This window comes from Amblyomma americanum, chromosome 3 (assembly GCF_052857255.1).
Source record: "Amblyomma americanum isolate KBUSLIRL-KWMA chromosome 3, ASM5285725v1, whole genome shotgun sequence".
Lineage (NCBI taxonomy): Eukaryota > Metazoa > Arthropoda > Arachnida > Ixodida > Ixodidae > Amblyomma > Amblyomma americanum.
Genome location: NC_135499.1, coordinates 51,796,639 through 51,814,300, shown reverse-complemented (window position 1 = coordinate 51,814,300; position 17,662 = coordinate 51,796,639). Strand labels below are relative to the sequence as shown.

General features: G+C 46.5%; 1 protein-coding gene across 1 annotated transcript; it reads right to left on the bottom strand.

Annotated features, from left to right (window-relative positions):
- Window positions 1-2,664: 2,664 nt before the first annotated feature.
- LOC144122949 (uncharacterized) lies at window positions 2,665-17,436 on the bottom strand. Its single transcript, XM_077655898.1, has 4 exons — window positions 17,305-17,436; window positions 8,061-8,335; window positions 6,700-6,952; window positions 2,665-4,594 (listed from the first exon to the last, which is right to left on the bottom strand). Exons 2-4 carry the CDS (start codon window positions 8,314-8,316, stop codon window positions 4,426-4,428), a joined length of 678 nt encoding a protein of 225 aa, XP_077512024.1. The 5' UTR covers window positions 8,317-8,335; window positions 17,305-17,436; the 3' UTR covers window positions 2,665-4,425.
- Window positions 17,437-17,662: the final 226 nt, after the last annotated feature.

Here is a 17,662-nt window from a genome sequence, read left to right as displayed (position 1 = left end):
GCTGTTTCATGGCGTATTAAGGTGACTGAAGAGGGGCTAATCCACGTGTCGATTGATCACCTCGTTTCCAACAAACTCCGTAGAATCACTTCTGACAAATGGCTTTTTTTTTGTCGCAATGCTTGCTGTTTTTTTTTCTCTTTAAAGGCCTGTACACCTCTTAGAAAAACTTCAAGGCTATTTCTGTTCAGCCTAATAAGGTGCAAGAACGTACCGTAGACATGCTAAATGATTTAAATGTGCTCTCGCTGTCGCGTGCCGTTATCAAGTAAAAAAACGCGCCCATTCGTAAATATTTTTCACGATTAAGATTTATAAATCTGAAATCTGGAGTGCCTTTTCGAGCTATCGTCTCTGAGAGCGGAACGTACAAGCACACCCAGTCCTGCTACCTTCAGCTACATCTTTCTTCGTTGCAAATGGTCACCCCTGTCTTGAGCGGAATTCTGATCATTTTGTGCGATTTCTAAAGGATGAAAACCCAGGTGAATGTCTCGCCTTTGGCATAGACACTGAAGATGTATTCTATTCTCTCCCACACAATGCCCTGCTGGAATGCGTACGGGGCCGCATCGTTAAGGACAATGATGAAATCAAGTTCAGACCTAATTGTGGCACGTTGGTTGAACAATTCCTTGCATTACTTTATTTTTATTTGCATTTTATCGTTATGGGTAGCTGCAGTAACTTGTATGCTCAAAGTTCTGGTGTATGTATAGGCTCTAAAGTTGCGCCCACTCTTTGCGATATTGGAGAAACAGAAATGAAAATATGAGTCAGCTTCATCCTCGCATATTTAGATATGTGGGCGATTTTCTGGTTTTCATAAAAAAAAAAACGTCAATAGGTGCGCTGCTGATATCATAAGTGCTTTCAAAGAAAATAGCTCTGGCCTGTCCTTCACTTTCAAGCTTCCAAAACAACAAATATTCCGTATTTATATATGAACTTGCACTTTTCGCCTGGTCATTTCTGCTGGTGTTTTCCTCCCACGAGTTCCAACCGTTGATCAATTACTCTTCTGCGCAATCAAAAACAACCATACATGGTGTAGCCGTTTCTTCCCTGAGATCACCCTCGTAAAATCATCCCGGCACTATGCTCAAAAAGCTTTTCATAAACAGGTAACTAGGCTGAGAGCATCGAGGTTCCTTGAAGCGGCCCTCTCAAGTCTATGCAAGAGGCATGCAAGTTCCTTCAGGCCCTGCACGGCCAGCAGCTGGCGCCAGCATGAGAAAAGGCCGCTGTAATCCTTTACATTCATAAGAATTTCACAGTGACTGAAAAAAAATAGGCGGACGTTATGATGTTGAAGTCGTTATCTCCGCCCCCGCCAAGCTGCACACGGCCGCACACAGACGGGAAGTCTGTGTGCGGCCGTCACCCGTTCCGTCAGTAAAGTATGCGGCGTCAGGCAAGTTAACAAATATGTTGTATGCTGTTAACATGTAGTGTACCAAATTGCGAAGACCTACGGTCATGCTTACATTGACCAAGCCGGCAGCTGCTAAAGATACGCCTTATGGAGCATAAGAATTCTTTAGTCAAGACCGCTCTAACGTGGAAGACCTTTGCCGGCAATGTGTACGGCTAAAAAATACGTGAGCGACGCGGGCCTAAATATAAAAAAACACTATTCTCTTTTGACACCATAAGCAATTTACGCGTGAATTATAGGGGTACTGATGCACTTGACACGTGCATCAGTACCCCTTCCGTCACCCTAACACACCATGGAATAACTTGCCTTGATGAGGCTTGATTTTGCCTTGTGTATTTCCTTTTTTTGCCGACGTACACTGCTTTGCTTTAGGTTTTTGTTCATGCGCGTGTAACCGATTCGTCATTAGGACCACTGGTGCGGCTGCAATGAATTTAATTTCTTGTTTTCTTTGTATGTTCGAATTTTTGTTCATACACTGCTGTTTTTTCACAATAAACCTTCAGTTGCTAATGAGCGCTTGTGTTGCGCTCTTGTTGTTGGCCTCAGGTAAAGTGGCACATACCTACCGCGTGGGTGTTGTGTTGTTGCGTTCTTCTCTGCCGTCTTTTTTTTTGCGCAATTTGACCATGGATTACTTAATAAGCACTTTCTCCGCGTTCTGCATCCTATAGCGGCATTATGGAACGATAATGTGGTCAATCACAAAACATAAATGGCCGTGAAGACTTGACCGACCGCGAAAGACCTTGCTAAACTTTCTTGGTGACGTTAAAACAACTGTTAGTAATGCAAAGCTGAATACTACGTTAAATCTTCCAGCTGTGCAAGCAAGAACGCCAGCTCGGAGCCCTGCCATTTAGATTCATATATATTCGCATGACCGTCACTAGCTGGATTGTAATCCCTTGGATAGGAAAGTTAACAGACCTGATAAGATCTCCTGGGCAATGGTGAATTTTTTGACAAGAATTTGTCTGAACATGTAGCTAAGAGTACAATGCGGGCGGTTGAAAGACAATTGAAATCACAATGAATGATGCATGAAAATGTTCTGAGGAATCTCTTACCTTAATCATGATAGCACACGCAGTCTCACGGTCGCTTAGGCATCACTCCATATTAAAGATAACCAATCAGGCCGCACACAAAAGAAGGAAGAACAGGTGTTTTAATGACCACGCACCACTTTCTAGGACCCACTATCACACCTCAACCGCGCAAAACGTAAAGCCGTGGCTGCTTATTTACTGCTGAGACTGCCCTGATCTTCTCCACTCACTGACAATAAGTAACTCTTCAGGAGCCAGCCTGAGATTCTTTCAATAGCTTTTCTTCACATTTTGCGTCGCTAGGGCAAGATCTGTGACACCTCTCACATTTGCCATATTCCTGACAAACGTCGCTGTGCGAGTGCGCAGCACTGCCAGTGAGAACCGCGAGTTAATTGACTGTAATAAAGCGAAGAATTACTCATAAAATGTGATTATGAATGACAGTGTCACTTGTAGCCTGAAAAAGCGTTTAACATGTGCGAAAGCCAGACAAACTGGGACTTTCTGGTTGATGAAAACCACTAGCCTTGCGGGTAGATTTTCCTATCATGGGAGCATTCTGCGAGTAATTTTTTGAAAACTACGAAAATATCAGCTTCCTAGTATTGAGTTATACCTAATATGGGGCACCTTCAGCGATCCAGAGACGGCCAAGAACTAATGTCGGCTTACCGTGTCAAGAGAAGAAAACGGCACTTCTAACATTTGACGGCATAATGTTAGGAGAAAGTCAACTAGTACATTTTTCAGGCGACTATTGTGTGAATCAATGACTGCAGAACTCCCTGTGGCTATAACTTTACAAGAAACCAAGGATGTAGTCGCGATGAGAATCCGGTGATCTGAGATGGGTAAGGAGGTGACAAAGTGCACACTGCATCCTGCACATTGCTCAATGACAACTATTTGCAATATGCGCTGTAAGTGTGCAGAACCACTAACATGTATCCTTATGAATGAAGAAATTGCTATGAATGGAGTGATATTTTAGCTCTAGTTGTTTTGCGATTAGGATACATTCGGTTATTTGGCTGTGTGTAGGATTGAGCTTGGTATGTGTGACGTGGGTGAAGAATCTTTTAAAACAAGTGTGTCTCAGCACTTGAAAGAAAATAATGCTGCCATCAGTTTTACGCCGATTACGATGCAATAGGTAAATTGTCTCCAAGGAATGGATCTTCACATAGAAGTTGAAAGGCAACGCAGTTTAAAGCAACTTTTTCGGCAGTTTTTTGTGGGTGCTTTCGTTTGAACATTGAGCTTTTAAAATCAGTAACCGGCGATGAATTCACACTGGCAGCACTATGGTGCGCACCTTTCTAACAAACCCGATGGTGCCACGCCCTGAGTGAGAGTTTCCTGTTGTAGCGGGGACAAATGAAACAACACAGCAAGGGTCAGAAATCTGCTACACAACAACTGCGCTCCACTTCAGGCCCGACTGTTTCCCGGCCCAAACCTAGCCTGCGAAGTGCACAGGCTAGCCTTTGAGACTTGTTAGGTTGCTAGGAGAGCAACACAGTTCGCTAAAAATAGGAAAGCTCTCTCTACGGAAAATCAGGCAGCATCTGAACCAGAAAAAAACAGTACGCTGTTTCCGCAATCATTGCCGAAGCATTCAAATGTTTGCCATGAAAATAACTGGCCGCTCCCACCTGTGAAGCCGGAGAACCCAGTGTCACTATCCTGCAGCTTTCATGGAACTTTGTGATGAGCGAGATTACCTCAACTTGTGGCACCGTATTTACATATGTACCGTAAGAAGGCCTGCTTCAGAGTAAGGCGGATGAGCGTTTCTGAGAAGCGCCGACGTGCCGTGTGGTCCAGATCGCCTTTGTCGTGCTGGAAGGCAATACACGCTTTTGTTCTGGACCACTGCAGGTCGCTCGATGTCGGTGAAGTGCTTCTAGTGCCGAGGTCGTGCACTGTCTATCCTTCCAGTCGGCTCTTGAGAACTTCGCGAGGCGCGTACGGACAGCGTGCATAGATGTGAGCGCAGTCCTTGTGACCGAGTCCGTGACGGGCCGCCTTGAGAAGCTCCCGGGCCATAGCCTTGGTTCCTGGGCCAAAGCTCGACCGCTCGATACGCTGCTCCACTCTGCGTCGTAGAGACATACGAGGAAATAGAGCAGGGCAAGATAAATGCGCAGGTTACGATTCATGACTGCAACGAAATGATGGGGTCACACTCGCTGAGCCATTCTGTTATATTCCTTTTCTTTTAGTTCGAGATTCCTCATATGGGGCTATCAATACACTAATTAAAGCCGTGGAGGCTATGTTATGCATTTAGTTGGAGCACTTGCGTTCATTGCTCCCTAGCTTAGATTCCTAACGAGGCAGAGAGGGGCCTTATTTAGGAATGAATCTTACTCATCATTTTTAAGATTGGTTTCCAACACAATTAGCTTTAGGGGAACAAAAAGCGCAAAGTAATGGCAAAAAAGGTCTAGGGTTTTGCTGCCCTAAATGACGCAATGCATTACCTACGAGGCAATATTCTTGCGCTAAATTTAATTCTTCCTCGGAAACATGCTTTTCACTCTCAACAAAAGCTTATTTTCACCTTACAAATATTTGATTTTAGGCTCGAAAAACACAGAACAGCCAGCCCAAGAACCTGCCATGTGCCTGAAGCTAACGGAACCGTGCACGTCTGCAAACAATGTTTTGCATTTAATTTGTGGCCAAATTATCGTATTTTAAAATCTATTTGGTAACCTTAAAGCAGATCATACCGCGTTCAGGGTTTTCCTGTCATACGAGTGATTAATATTTTCTTAGCTGTGTGATGACGATCATGAAAATATTTTCATTGGCACTAAAACTGGTTGTCGGTCCCCCTACTTCGGGAGTCCTTTGGATCTTGCAGTCACTCTAACCCGTTCTGTCAGCTCCTGCGGAACTTTCGGTTCTGAGCTGGACAGAATTTCCTCTCACTGCTCAGATGTCGCTTCTTTTATCCTTTCAATTTCTGTGTTGTCTTGACGGGCCCATACTATGTCGTATAGGTCAGCCTATATTCCACACAGGCCGCATTGTGGCTCATGGTCCTCTGGGTAGGTTGCGTGGAGTCTTTTTTCGGCTTGAGTATGTGTTTCTTTTTATGCGTGTGCTTAAAGAGGTAAATGAGCTGTAAATTCACATGAATAGTAAAAGCCACGGTTGGCGGCGAGTCACATGGCATCGTTAAGTGTAAACTGGTGCCCTTACTTTTACTCTCAGCGCAGCAAAACCAAACCGAAGAGATGGCGAGAGGGAGAAAAGGCAAAGGGTAAACACTCGATAATCCTAATTGTTGCACATGCTTCAGCAGCCTAAGCTGCTTTTTTTAATGGGCGGTAGATGTTATCTCTTTCGTGCTATTCGTGCGTTGTACAGCCTTAAGAGACAGCAGGCGAATAACAGCAAGTGTAGCTGCAAGCTAAGGGCGTCAGGAGGCGCAGGCTAATAGGTAAGCCGACATTGGAAATTATGAAGGTGCCATGAAGATACCAGTTTCCTCCTCATTCTAGAACCCACTGCAAGCTTAAACAAGTAAAGCACCCTTTCTATTTGCAAAATCAAGCTACCAAAGCACCAGCGTACCACATAAGAACCAGTCTACAAAATACCAGTCAATGCATCACACAAGAATCAGGCATCTTTCAGTAAACATTTGTTCCCGACTTGAGGTTAAGGCGCTAGCAAAGCTCTTATTGTCGTAGTTTATTTGTCTGCAAACCAAGCAACCGCTTTTGCGCCGGTTTTCAATGGCGTGTTTCGAACATGCTGTTATCGTGCCAAGGATCACAGCCAAAGACGGTTATTCATGGCAAGCCAAAAGTAAGAGCTAACCTTGATGAAGTAGAAGCCCCCAATTTGTACCGAGTCCAATTGGCGTTTTCCCGGCCACTCCAATACCACATACGCTGACGTGAAATCGCTCACAAAATGTCTTCGCAACACGAAATCTAGCAAAAAAGATTCATTGCTTGGTTGTCAGAGTAAGCAGCCATGAACTGAAGCGTCTGCTCTGCACTTCTCTGTGCAACATGCACAGTGCACCCCTCAATACCTGGCCGGGGCTTCAGGCTGCGGAGAAATTCAGCTTTTTCATGCTGTTGATGTTCTGAAAACTTTTCTGTACTGTACTTTTCAAAATGGCTCATATAGGCTTGTCCAGAAGGCGCCTCGAAGCAGGCGCCCGGTGTGTCTACTCACCCGAATAACCGCACCAGCTTATCGGCGACCGAGGCGACCGGTGGGCTAAGCCCGTCCCGGTGCAGTTCGCAGGCGAGCCGCAGGCGGCAGTCGGGCTCAGTGACGTCGTACTTCTGGAGCACCTCGTCAAAGCGCGACATGATGGTCACCAGTGCTGGCGCGCTGCCTAGCAGACTGGCTGCTGTAGAAGCCGCGGCAGCGGTCTGCTTCGGAGACAACTGGGAGGAGTCCGCGGAGCGCTTGACCAGCATGCCTGCGCGTAGGTGAACGTACCGACGGGGATAAACACGCGCGCTTTGGTACCAGCAGCGACACTGTGTGACGGTAACATGCTAGAAACAAAGTTCTTGGCATAGTTTCGGATTAGATTTGAATACACACTTGGCATGTAAACTTGCTGTAACACCTTGCACATTTTGGGCTCATTAAAACGGTGAGGAAATCAGAAAAGTATACTAGTGTCGAAGCACAGTTTTGCTGCATAGAAATGAACAATTTTGTTCACCGTTTCTTTCGGCAGACATGTTGCATCTGAGTGCTTTTCTCTTGGTAAAGTTCCTCCTACTAAGATTATAATGCGGGACACGTAAACAGTAGCCAAAATTTGCTCGACGTCGTTTGTTTCTAGAGTGTCAAAACTGTCACGCGGGCAAATAGGGGGAGTTATTCAGTCCCGCGCTTGGTTTTCCTGCCCTTCACGTTGTTCTGCTCTGTTGGTCGGTAAGCTAGGTAAATTACCCGTGCAATGTGCGTCTGACCGCCACAACTTATATTTGCTTTAAATGGAGCATTTTGCGTCGAAAGGTATACTCGGGACAGCCTCTTGAGCTGATGTACAATATGTGTTCACTGGAACTGATGGCTCTCGCTAGGTTCAGAGAGAAAGCGCAGCCACTGCCATGTTGTGATGTAAGAACGGTGACTGGAGTTAACTGCGTTGAGCAGCAGCAATATTCACGCCTTCTGGGCAAAGTAGACCCCGAAGCACGCGCAGGAGGCATCATCGACTGCCTACAAATATTCTACCACCCGAAAGGGACATTACTAACACCACGGAAGTTTCAATAAGAGATGTGTAAAAATACTATCTCTTCTCCCCTCTCTCTTTCAATCTCAGAAATAAAGAAAAATAGGCCCGACACGATCCCTTATTCATCTCTGCCACAGTTTTTTAGCAAGAGTTTTGCGCAGCGTGCTGCCTTTTCGCATTTTGTGACATCAGCGAAACAACGTGAATGGGGACTGCTATTCATTTTAATTCTTATTGATAGTTGACTTTTCTTTGCAGAAAGCACACTTTCAATGTTGGAAGGGGGACGAGGAGGCGTTGGCTCAAGGTCAGTGCGCCATGCACAGGTTACCCGGGTTGAGGTTGAGTGCGTTGATGGCGTGCCCGGTGCCTGCCAGGCTCGCGGGGCCCGTGAACACCAGCGGCAGCAAGGGCAGCGCCATGAGCGAGATGGCCAGCGCGATGGGCGAGTAGCGAGTCAGGCTCTGCCACAGGCTCTCGTGCGCCGGCTGGTGCTGCTGGCGACGGGTGCCGCCGGGCGCGGCTCCCACCAGCAGACAGCTGCACAGAGCCGCCGCCAGGAGCGCCACGGGAATGCTGGGTCGCATCGTGGCTTTGCCCTTCGTTCTTGCAGTGCGAGGAGGAAAATAACAAGAACACGTTTCGAAATTAATCGCCATGCTTTCAAAATTGGCTGCGCAACGCTATCAATACGACACTTTCATTTGTTCCGGGTTGCAATGAAAGGGTTGCTCAGTCGCAATCCTGGGTATTGAAATGGACATCTTGGACCAACCTCTCACCTTTAAACATCCAGACGTGTTAAGACATGGCGAGGAAAAAAGTACACGGTGCGGGGGGCGTTCGAATTCATGACGCATGGTCAGTGACGGCAACGCAGCGAGAAAGGACTAAGGCCCAAGCGCGTTCTAGCTTTTACTGCGATACTCCAGAACATCCAGAGCCCGCAGTACATGCGGCTTACAAACCGGCAAACGATGTTCGATGCTTGGACCCAAAACAGAACTTTTTGGCATTACGGAGTCGGCTTTCAAAACGCTGTCAGGCGAAATTATCTGAGCTCACACTCAGTTTCTTGCTCGTGCGACTAGTTCGAACAGAACTTTGCCTTAAGCTTTGTATTCATTTTTCAACGGCACAACATATCTTTGAAATTCAAGCAGATTTCTAATTATTCCAAGTTTAAGTTAAAATGGATCTGTCTGTCCTTGTAGATGCGGGGAGCTTTTCTCGCAATGCTTGTGCCTCTCGTGTGCATGGCACAGCTCGTAATAGTACGGCTCTTAGAGGTGCTAGTTGGCACCTGGCTTAAATTTTGGCCACAACTAGTTAGGTAATGAATCTTGCGCTTAAAACGTCCGATCGATTAACTATAACTTGTGAACGGGGCAGCACTAGCACGGCTACCTAACTAGGGTCAGCGCTTCCATAGTTGCCTTCCATCATTGCTGGTAAGCAAAAGTTTATTTGGTATTGCCACTTCTCACATCACAGGTTTATAATCTCGTTCGTCCGGTAATAATTCGGCAAAGAAATTTGCATAAGCACACAGTAGGAATTCGAATTCTGTGGATGTTCGTTACAGTCGGCAACACTGCCCTAAAAGTGGAACAGGTGGAATAGATAACGGTTTCTTGCTGGCCGGCGCTTTGTCGCACATTGTTCTGCCATCTCTACATCAGCGGGCGCACTCCACGTGCTAATCAGCACCACACAAAAGCCGAACAAATCCTTCGGCATTCTATAAGCCGTATCGAATATATATTTTATTGACATCTGACATCTCGGCCTTCCTTCTTCCTCTTTATCTCTCTCTCCCTCAATATCTTTGTTAGCGCCTTCGCTGAAGACGCAATTGATCCTGCTGCTCCTTTGCCTCTGATTTTCTTCCTCTAACAAACTGCAACGACGCTAGGCACAAGGCTTCCACCGTGTTCTCACGAAACCGCATCTGTGATTTTGCCCGTATGCGCAAATTCAGGGCTTGATCCCTGGGGCTTTCGGCTACCACCGGTTCTCCATTGGGTAATATCTTTCCCGAGGCCTGATGCTCGGTTTCTTTTAGGCTAAAATAGTTGAGGATGTGGGCCTTCGACCACCTCCCTATGTAGACCAAAGACGCAGGCCATAGCATTCTTTTGCGAAATTTCGTTGGCGCCATCAAAATGATCCCTTCATCACCATTTTCAGTATTGTTCTCGGCCCAAAGCTATGACAGTTCACCGCGCGCAACTTGCCACCATTATTTCCACATTGTGCATTGTTTGTGGCCAGCGTGAAATATGAATGCGAAAACTTGGCGGCTTCTCAGCCGTACTTGCAATGTGCTAAAACGCACAAAACCAGAATCGCTGCTGAATCCACGTGTACTGACAAATGCGCACGCGCTACGCACTTGTGCTGCTATAATCAGAAGAAATGATTGCGCCACGCTGCAGGCAAAAGCAGTTCTCTAGAACTGTGTGACTCTCCGCTGTTTTTATGGCGCACCTTGTCACGAATCTACGATACATCTTGATCAACATCGTTAGCCTGACTACGCTCACTGCAGGACAGAGGCCTCTCTGAAATCTCTCTATTTAACCATTTCCTGCGCTAGCCGCCGTCACCTTATCATCGCAATCTTCTCAATCTCATCCGCCCACCTAACTTTGTACCGCCCTCTGCTACGCTTGCCTTCTCCTGGTTACCCGTTCGTTACAATTACCAACCGCCAGTTATCTTGCCTTCGCATTAAATGCCCTGTCCAAGGCCATTTATTCTTCTTGATTTTGACTAGGATTTTATTAACCCTCACTTGTTTTCTGACCTACTCTGCCCACTTCCTGTCTTTTACGTTACACCTATCATTTTCCTTTTTTTATCTAGCTGCGTTGGCCTCAATTTAAGGTGAACCCTTTTCGTTAGCTTCCACGTTTTTTGCCCCAAAGGTGAGTACCGGTACGATACAGGTTTTATGTATTTTTGTCTTGAGGGACACTGCAAAAACTGCCATTTATGTTCTGAAAGTACGTGTCACGGGCGCTACACACGACTCTGATGCTAGTTGTTTCACTCTCGTAGTTCGGACTTGCGCGTACGCTACACTACCGCACAACTTTCTCCTGTTTGAACGTGGACGTCACTTCACAGCTGCTAGAGGCTGAGCAAAGCTACATTAAGGCAATAATGGGAAAGATGCTGCTGGCATTTAAGCACATTTGTCTGTATTATTTTCTCTTTTCTTTAATGTTTGCCGTCCTTTAAATTCCTGCACTACTTCTGTGTGCTCTTTTTTGAGAGCGCGCGGACTCTTATGCGTCTGCTTGCTTTCGAGCGCCAATTACTTGGAACATGTGTTGTCGCTTGTCTTATTCGTTCGTCCCTGTGTTATCCGACTATTTCATGCTTCTGTCTAGAACGGAACACGACTTCAAAACAAAGCGTTTAAACTGAATGTGTTGGGAGTTGGAAGAACGAAGTACGGCAGATAACGAAGTAGAAGTGAAGCTAATGCTGGAATAATTCAGAATATAAAATTTCAGCAAAAGCACTGCAGTGTGTTTCGCGAAGATCGGCGAAAGTACTAGCAGAGATTTGATAAGTGTTATGCATGCACTGCCGTATTGAAGCCGCCCAATACACTGAATAGGAGTAAAAATAAATAAAAGCTTGCAATTCGCAGCATTAAATGCAGTAGTAAGACTGGTTTGGCTTATAGGTGTTTATCGCCCAAAGCGACTCAGGCTATAAGGGACGCCGTAGTGAAGGGCTCCGGACATTTCGACCAACTGGGGTTCTTTAACGTGCACCGACATCGCACCGTACACGGGCCTCTAGGATTTCGCCTCCATCTAAATTTGACCACCACTGCCGGGATCGAACCCACAATCTTTCGGGCCAGCAGCCGAGTGCAGTAACCACTCAGCCACCGCGGTGGCGTAGTAGTAAAAGCGTTTCACGGGCTAGTTAGTTCATGTTCTTTGAAATACGTGCGCACTTAATCGACGAAGACAGATGCAGAAAATAACGGAAACGACGGGGCAAAGGCTTCGTGCATTAAGCGGACACTTATTTCAAAGTACATTGAATGAAATTTAAATCACTGCTGTACAAGGAGTTAATGACGTCAGTAAGGAGCATACATGCACGGAGAACTGCGATAAGGGCGAAGAAAATACAGCACTATCGGTCTATTTGCGAGATGCTTCTGTTTTCAGAAAAAAGAAACAACGCAATGAAATCGACGCTGTCTATAACAGGAGGAAGCTGCAGGCACTGAATTCCAGAGCGATTTAGAACCAGAGCCGCCAACTTTGGGTATAGGAATGGACACATGGCATGTTTGTAGGGTGGTGTTTCTATTCAAGCGCCACGCCGCTTTTTGCAGCCACTAGTGATTGTCCTCATCCTTCCAAGACAAGGAAAAGCGTTGGTAAGATTCGCGCACCTGTGCTATCTGCGGTTCGCCCTGTTTTTGACTAGCATCTCTGAAAAGCATTTTGGAATAATAAGAAGAATAAAACCTCGAAAGCTAAAAAAAGGAAACATGGCGAGGTTTCAATGCTACCCTATGTGTGATTTATTATTGCTATTCTATTTTACTTTTACAATACAAGACTGTCTCATCACTAAAGGATCATGTTAGCCCCCCTTTCAGTACAGTTAACACAAGTGAAATGCCGAGTCTCTGTTTTTTGTCTCCGGCCTCACTTGACTCAGTGGAACTGGATAGCACAGCTTGGACCAATTCAGTCCTTTATGTCCCGTTGTTCGATCTTAGGTAACGAACGGTCATCGAGGTGCGATGAACGGCCAGCACATTGTGGTCTCAGCGGCGGAAAACCTCACGAATAAACTAAAAACGCACAAGGTACAAGTGTCTAAAAATGGTATTCAGGAAAGATTTTTCAGCCTGTCTTGAAGTGTGAGATGAAAGTGCTCTTAAAGCGCTGTTCTTGTTGAAAGTCTGGGCAAGCAAGTTGTTTTTCTTTTTTGGGGGTAGGGGGGTGGGCAAAGCCACACGCATTTCAGTACCTAAGCTTCCTCCAATATCTCGTGTAAACGCGTGTGGAGAGCTACAGGAGCAACTGAGAACAAGCTTGTGTGCTGCGCGATTTCACTGCACGTTATAGAACCCCAGGTGATGTGCGGGTTAGGTGCTCTAAACCCCACACACTATACCAATGGTGTGTAAGCTTACAGTGTAAGATGAGAAGGTGAGGAAGCAATGCGCAATCGTGAAGAACAAAGGAGCGTAGCTTTTACTGCCAACATGATCTGAGCCTTGCAGCCGTTTATCTGGATTTGGGGAAATCCACCTCTAAAATGCATTTTTTTTTGCATCTGCTGCCTCAGCACAGCAATGAAAAAACATGTTTTCAGCACAGATATAAGCTTGCCGCTCAAAGTGACAGTTCTTTAAGTGAGACATGCGACGAAAACTTCAACTGCAGTCAAACCTCGATATATCTAATTATTGCGTATATCAAACACTTTCTGTAACACGTGGAAAATCGCATGGATCTTTAATTTTTTATTTTGAACGGGGCCGGATATAAAATGGACATATCGAACTCCGCCACCCCAGACCACGAGCGTTCTGTTTACAGGAGGCGAGCTTTCCCGCAACATCCTCGAAGATAGCGGCGCCGTGATGGGCGTTCCTGACTGCTGGGCACGATATCTGCACACATCGATCGCGCCGAGAGAGCCGTTTGAACGTAGCGGCGTACGCAGACGGAGGCTTGGCTTCTTTGACAACGTCACAGGAAAAAGTCAACAACACATTGCATTTGCCACACAGACACCTCGGCACCGCCGCTTGTGCTACACCAGTCCTTGTTATCGTGCGTTAGTGTGTAGTTGGTGTGATCGCCTAGGCGGTTCTTTATTCTAAGGCTTAAGCCTGTCGGGGCGTGGTTGGTGTTGTGATGGCTGCTAACGCGAGGAAGCGGACGTCCCTGAGATTTTCCGCGAAATTGTAAGTAATCCATCGCTTTGAGAATGGCGAAAAAAAGTCAAGCGTCGCCGAAGCTTTCGACATACCAAGGAGCACTTTGAGGAGTCTACTGAAAGACAAGAGTGACATAAAGGCCAAGGCAGAACAAAACAAGCACTCAGGCGCGGGGCGGGTGCGCAGACTTTCCTTTGAAGACGTTGAGAAGACGCTGCCGAGGTTGACGCCGCAAGCGCTGATGTTGCCCCGCTCCCGATTGCAAGTGAGGCTGTAGCTGCTTTGGCCCTTGTACGCTGATACTGTGGCGCAATAGAAGGCACCGGACTATCGCGCGTGTATTGTTTAGACTATGTTGAGGACGCCGTGGTTAAGCACGCGGTTGCCAATATGAAGCAGGCTACGCTGGTACACTACTTTCAGGCAAAGAAACAAATACTTTGCTTGAAGCTTCAAGTGAGGATCTGTTTCGCCACGATTGGTTCATTGATTGATTTGTGCTTGTTTTTGGCGCGTTTTCTACTGTATTTTATATGTCGAATTCTGGCTATATCGAACTATTTGCGATCACAGCGCTGTTTCATATATCGAGGTTCGACTATAGATTGAGCACGTCGAGCTGCCAGCATTGGTACCCAAAGGTATGAATTTGCGCGTATAGGAATGACACTGTATGGTTTTTGTGGCAGTGCTTTGAAACCAATAAGAAAGGAGGAGTGATGACATTGCCAATAGTCTTGCACTTTTCCTCCTGCAAGCGCTACCGCGCAATAAATGTTTTAGTTTGGCAGCCGCACGGGTCAGTGTTTTCCCCTTAGGGCCTGTACTAAACACTAAAATTATATCAAACGTTTTTTTTCTTTAGTAGTAGCTGCAGCGTTCGGCGCTTTTTCGAGAAACAACTGGCACAGCGTGCTTCTCAGACGGTTACGCTCAGCTTGGATAATCTAGATTGACCGCTGTGTCAAGTCGAACTCGCTTCGCCGCATGCGTATCGTCGACGAGGAAGGCGAATGAAGGTCGCCGCGCGGCGCGCCCTCCGAGGGCGGGGCCGCGGAACGAAGCACGCGTGCTAGGCGGCTCCTTCCGCGTGGCCCAGCCTGGAGGGCATCGTGCACACGAGCAGGCGCAGAATCTGCTTCCAGAGTGCACTTCGCTGTCTGCCAGATGCGCATCGAATTCAAGGAAAACTGCGGACGCGAACTTGCAATTAAAAAGAGAGAACACTGACGAGATTTATTTCATTAATGGGCTTCGGCAGGGCGTGCGGAGTGCAAAGGCAAGATGACCGATGGTCATTTACGGTAATAGACGGGATACCAAGAGAAGGTAAGTTTGGCGGTGAGCGGATGAGATGAAGAATTTTTCGGGAATAGGGTGGCCGCAGCTGCCACAAAACAGGGTTAAAATTGGAGAGATATGGGAGAGTTCCTTGCCCTGCGGTTGGCACAGTCAGGCCCATGGCGATGCTGATGACGACATGATATCGTACTTCCTCTCCGCGTCCCGCGGTGCTCTACCGCTCTCCTGCACAAACGCTGCCCTGGAGCATCGTCGTCTTTTGAACCTTATTACACTATCTGCAGCATTGATCATAAATCTCCCTCTGCAATCCTGGAGTGCCTTGTTGCCGTCAGCTGAGCCAGAATGGCAGGTGGCCTTGGTGATTCATGCCATGTTGATTTTGGGCCCTTATGCTTTGTTTTTTAATGAACTGAATTCTTGCGGTCTCAATGGGACAGGGCTTGTCTACTTGCTTCAGAGTACTTACTTGCCAGAGTGTGGCTTTACAGAACCTTTGGCGACAACTGAAATGAAATATCTGTAGCGGGCAGTATCTTTTTCTGCAACTCCCATTTTTAGTCATTGGTATTCTCTCCACCACAGCAACGAAGCGGCTGGGCTTTTGGCGCTGTACCAGTAAAGCAAAAGTCAGCGCACAGAAATTTGTGCCCATTTTTCGCTAGTTATTGAAGGAGCTTCTTCTCGAAAGTCATGCTGACATTTTTCAACATGCCAGACACCAGGCCATTTGTTAATTCCTGCTTAACAATTTTTCCGTACGAGTCCCCACTACCGTAGGCAATTGCAAAGTCGTACCACACGTGTACAAGTTTGTCTTTGTAGCTTACATCGCTGGGCTAATGACATGAATTCGCGACAGGCTCCCGTCACTCTATGGAGTACGCCACGTTTCCGCTTGTTATCTGATAATTTTTGGAAGCACGAAAACAGGGCTTAATGCGAAAGTTTTGGCTCAGAAATCTAGCAGCAAAAATTCACGTGCTTGTCACGTGAGATCGGTGCAGTGGGATGTTCACGAGTTGGTGTGGACGTGGCTCTTTTCTAGCCATCTCACGCTTGGGATGACAAGTTTGCGAAAAAAATAAGAGAACTCAAACCATTCACCAGAGTTAGAAAGAGTGATAAGCTGCGTGACATCGGCGTCTACCATGAGTGCGAAAGGGGGGTGTTGATGGTATGCAGGCATGTGAACAATGATGAGGTGATATAGCTTTTAAGTTGTAAAAATTATCTATTTTCCTAATGACATTAGTTAACGTTGAGGAGCGAACATGACACATATAAAACCTAGCTCACTAGTCAGTGAAATCTAGCTTCCAACAGCCGTCGTTTAAGTAATATCATCATTCTATGCCGTATGCGTGATCGTGATAGGCGTATTGCCTTGTTGTTATAACTCTGTTCGTCGGGATTTTTCAGTAAAGACAGCTTTGTTCTTTAGCGAGGAAGCTATATGGAAAGAAAGAACCTTCAGATAGCACTGGCTATAAATTCACTCCCAAAATGTTTGCGTTTGGATTCAGGCTATCCAGAACTCCAAATGTATGGCACTCGGTCGAAGTAATATATCTAAGCATATTGATGTACTGGTGAACTGGAATATAGGCTTGCAATCTTTACTGTTGTGCGCAGTAATAAGGTTGGCAGCTCTCCGAAAGTGTACCTTGCTTATACGCCTCACACGACAACAACATCGTGCAGAGCACAGCATTAAGGCGAGAAAATCGCTCACCGTTCTTGCAGAAATTGTTTAGGGGTGCCAACGTCTGGTTAAAGGATTTCACAGATGAAATACAATCTAATCGCTTTATATGGTCGCGCTCCTTGAGAGTGCACCACTTTACATGCACTTCTTGAAAACAAGAGCTACGGCTACTGCGATAAGTCGGGAATAACGAAAGAATTGGGTTCACTAAGCTTAGGTGCTCAAATTGATTTATAACAGAAGCGCAGATAGTACGCCCCCTTGGTCAATGTACGTGACTTACGGATTTTGCGCACTTAAAGGTCATTTAAAAAGGGCAAGGAGCTCTGTTTCGAAAGCAGGGTGTTGAGAGTGGACGAAATTGATGGCCTCGCCGGTCGTGATGGAATACATGAGCGGGAGCTCTGTTATAGTGAGAAATTATGATAGAAACGAGCTACTGAAAACGTAAACTGTTAATTTATTAAGTGCAGTAAATAACCTTCAATAGTTTTCATCCCACCACACTCAGCATCAAGTCTTCCTTGGAGCTCGTGCTGGAGACCAATTGTCACTGCCCAGCCAGAGGGTCACGCGGCCTGTGTATGAACGCATAGTAAGTGAATATAATCACCCGTTTAAGGCACTCACCAATGAAAACCTTCACGCTCCAGTTCCGATCCGAGGTCTGCAAGCAGCGCTTTGCACGGAGGACAGGGCCTTGCGACCGCAGCTGCGTAAGCTTGAACCACAGCGAGACCAGCGGGGAACCGATGAGCAGCCGAGCACCGTTCCTCCTTCTGTCAGTCGCAGGCGCGTCCAAGTGAATCCCGGTATGCCGAAGCAGGCCGTCCCATCGGAGGCGTCTCTCCCCTTGCTCCACTGGGAACCTACTTCTCCCCCTTTGACTCTTTTTTTATTTTTCTGTCGATCTCTAGCCGTCTACGCGGCTTCTTTGCGTGTTTAATTTTTTGTACCCGTTTTTATTGCTCCGCATAACGGTGTGAGC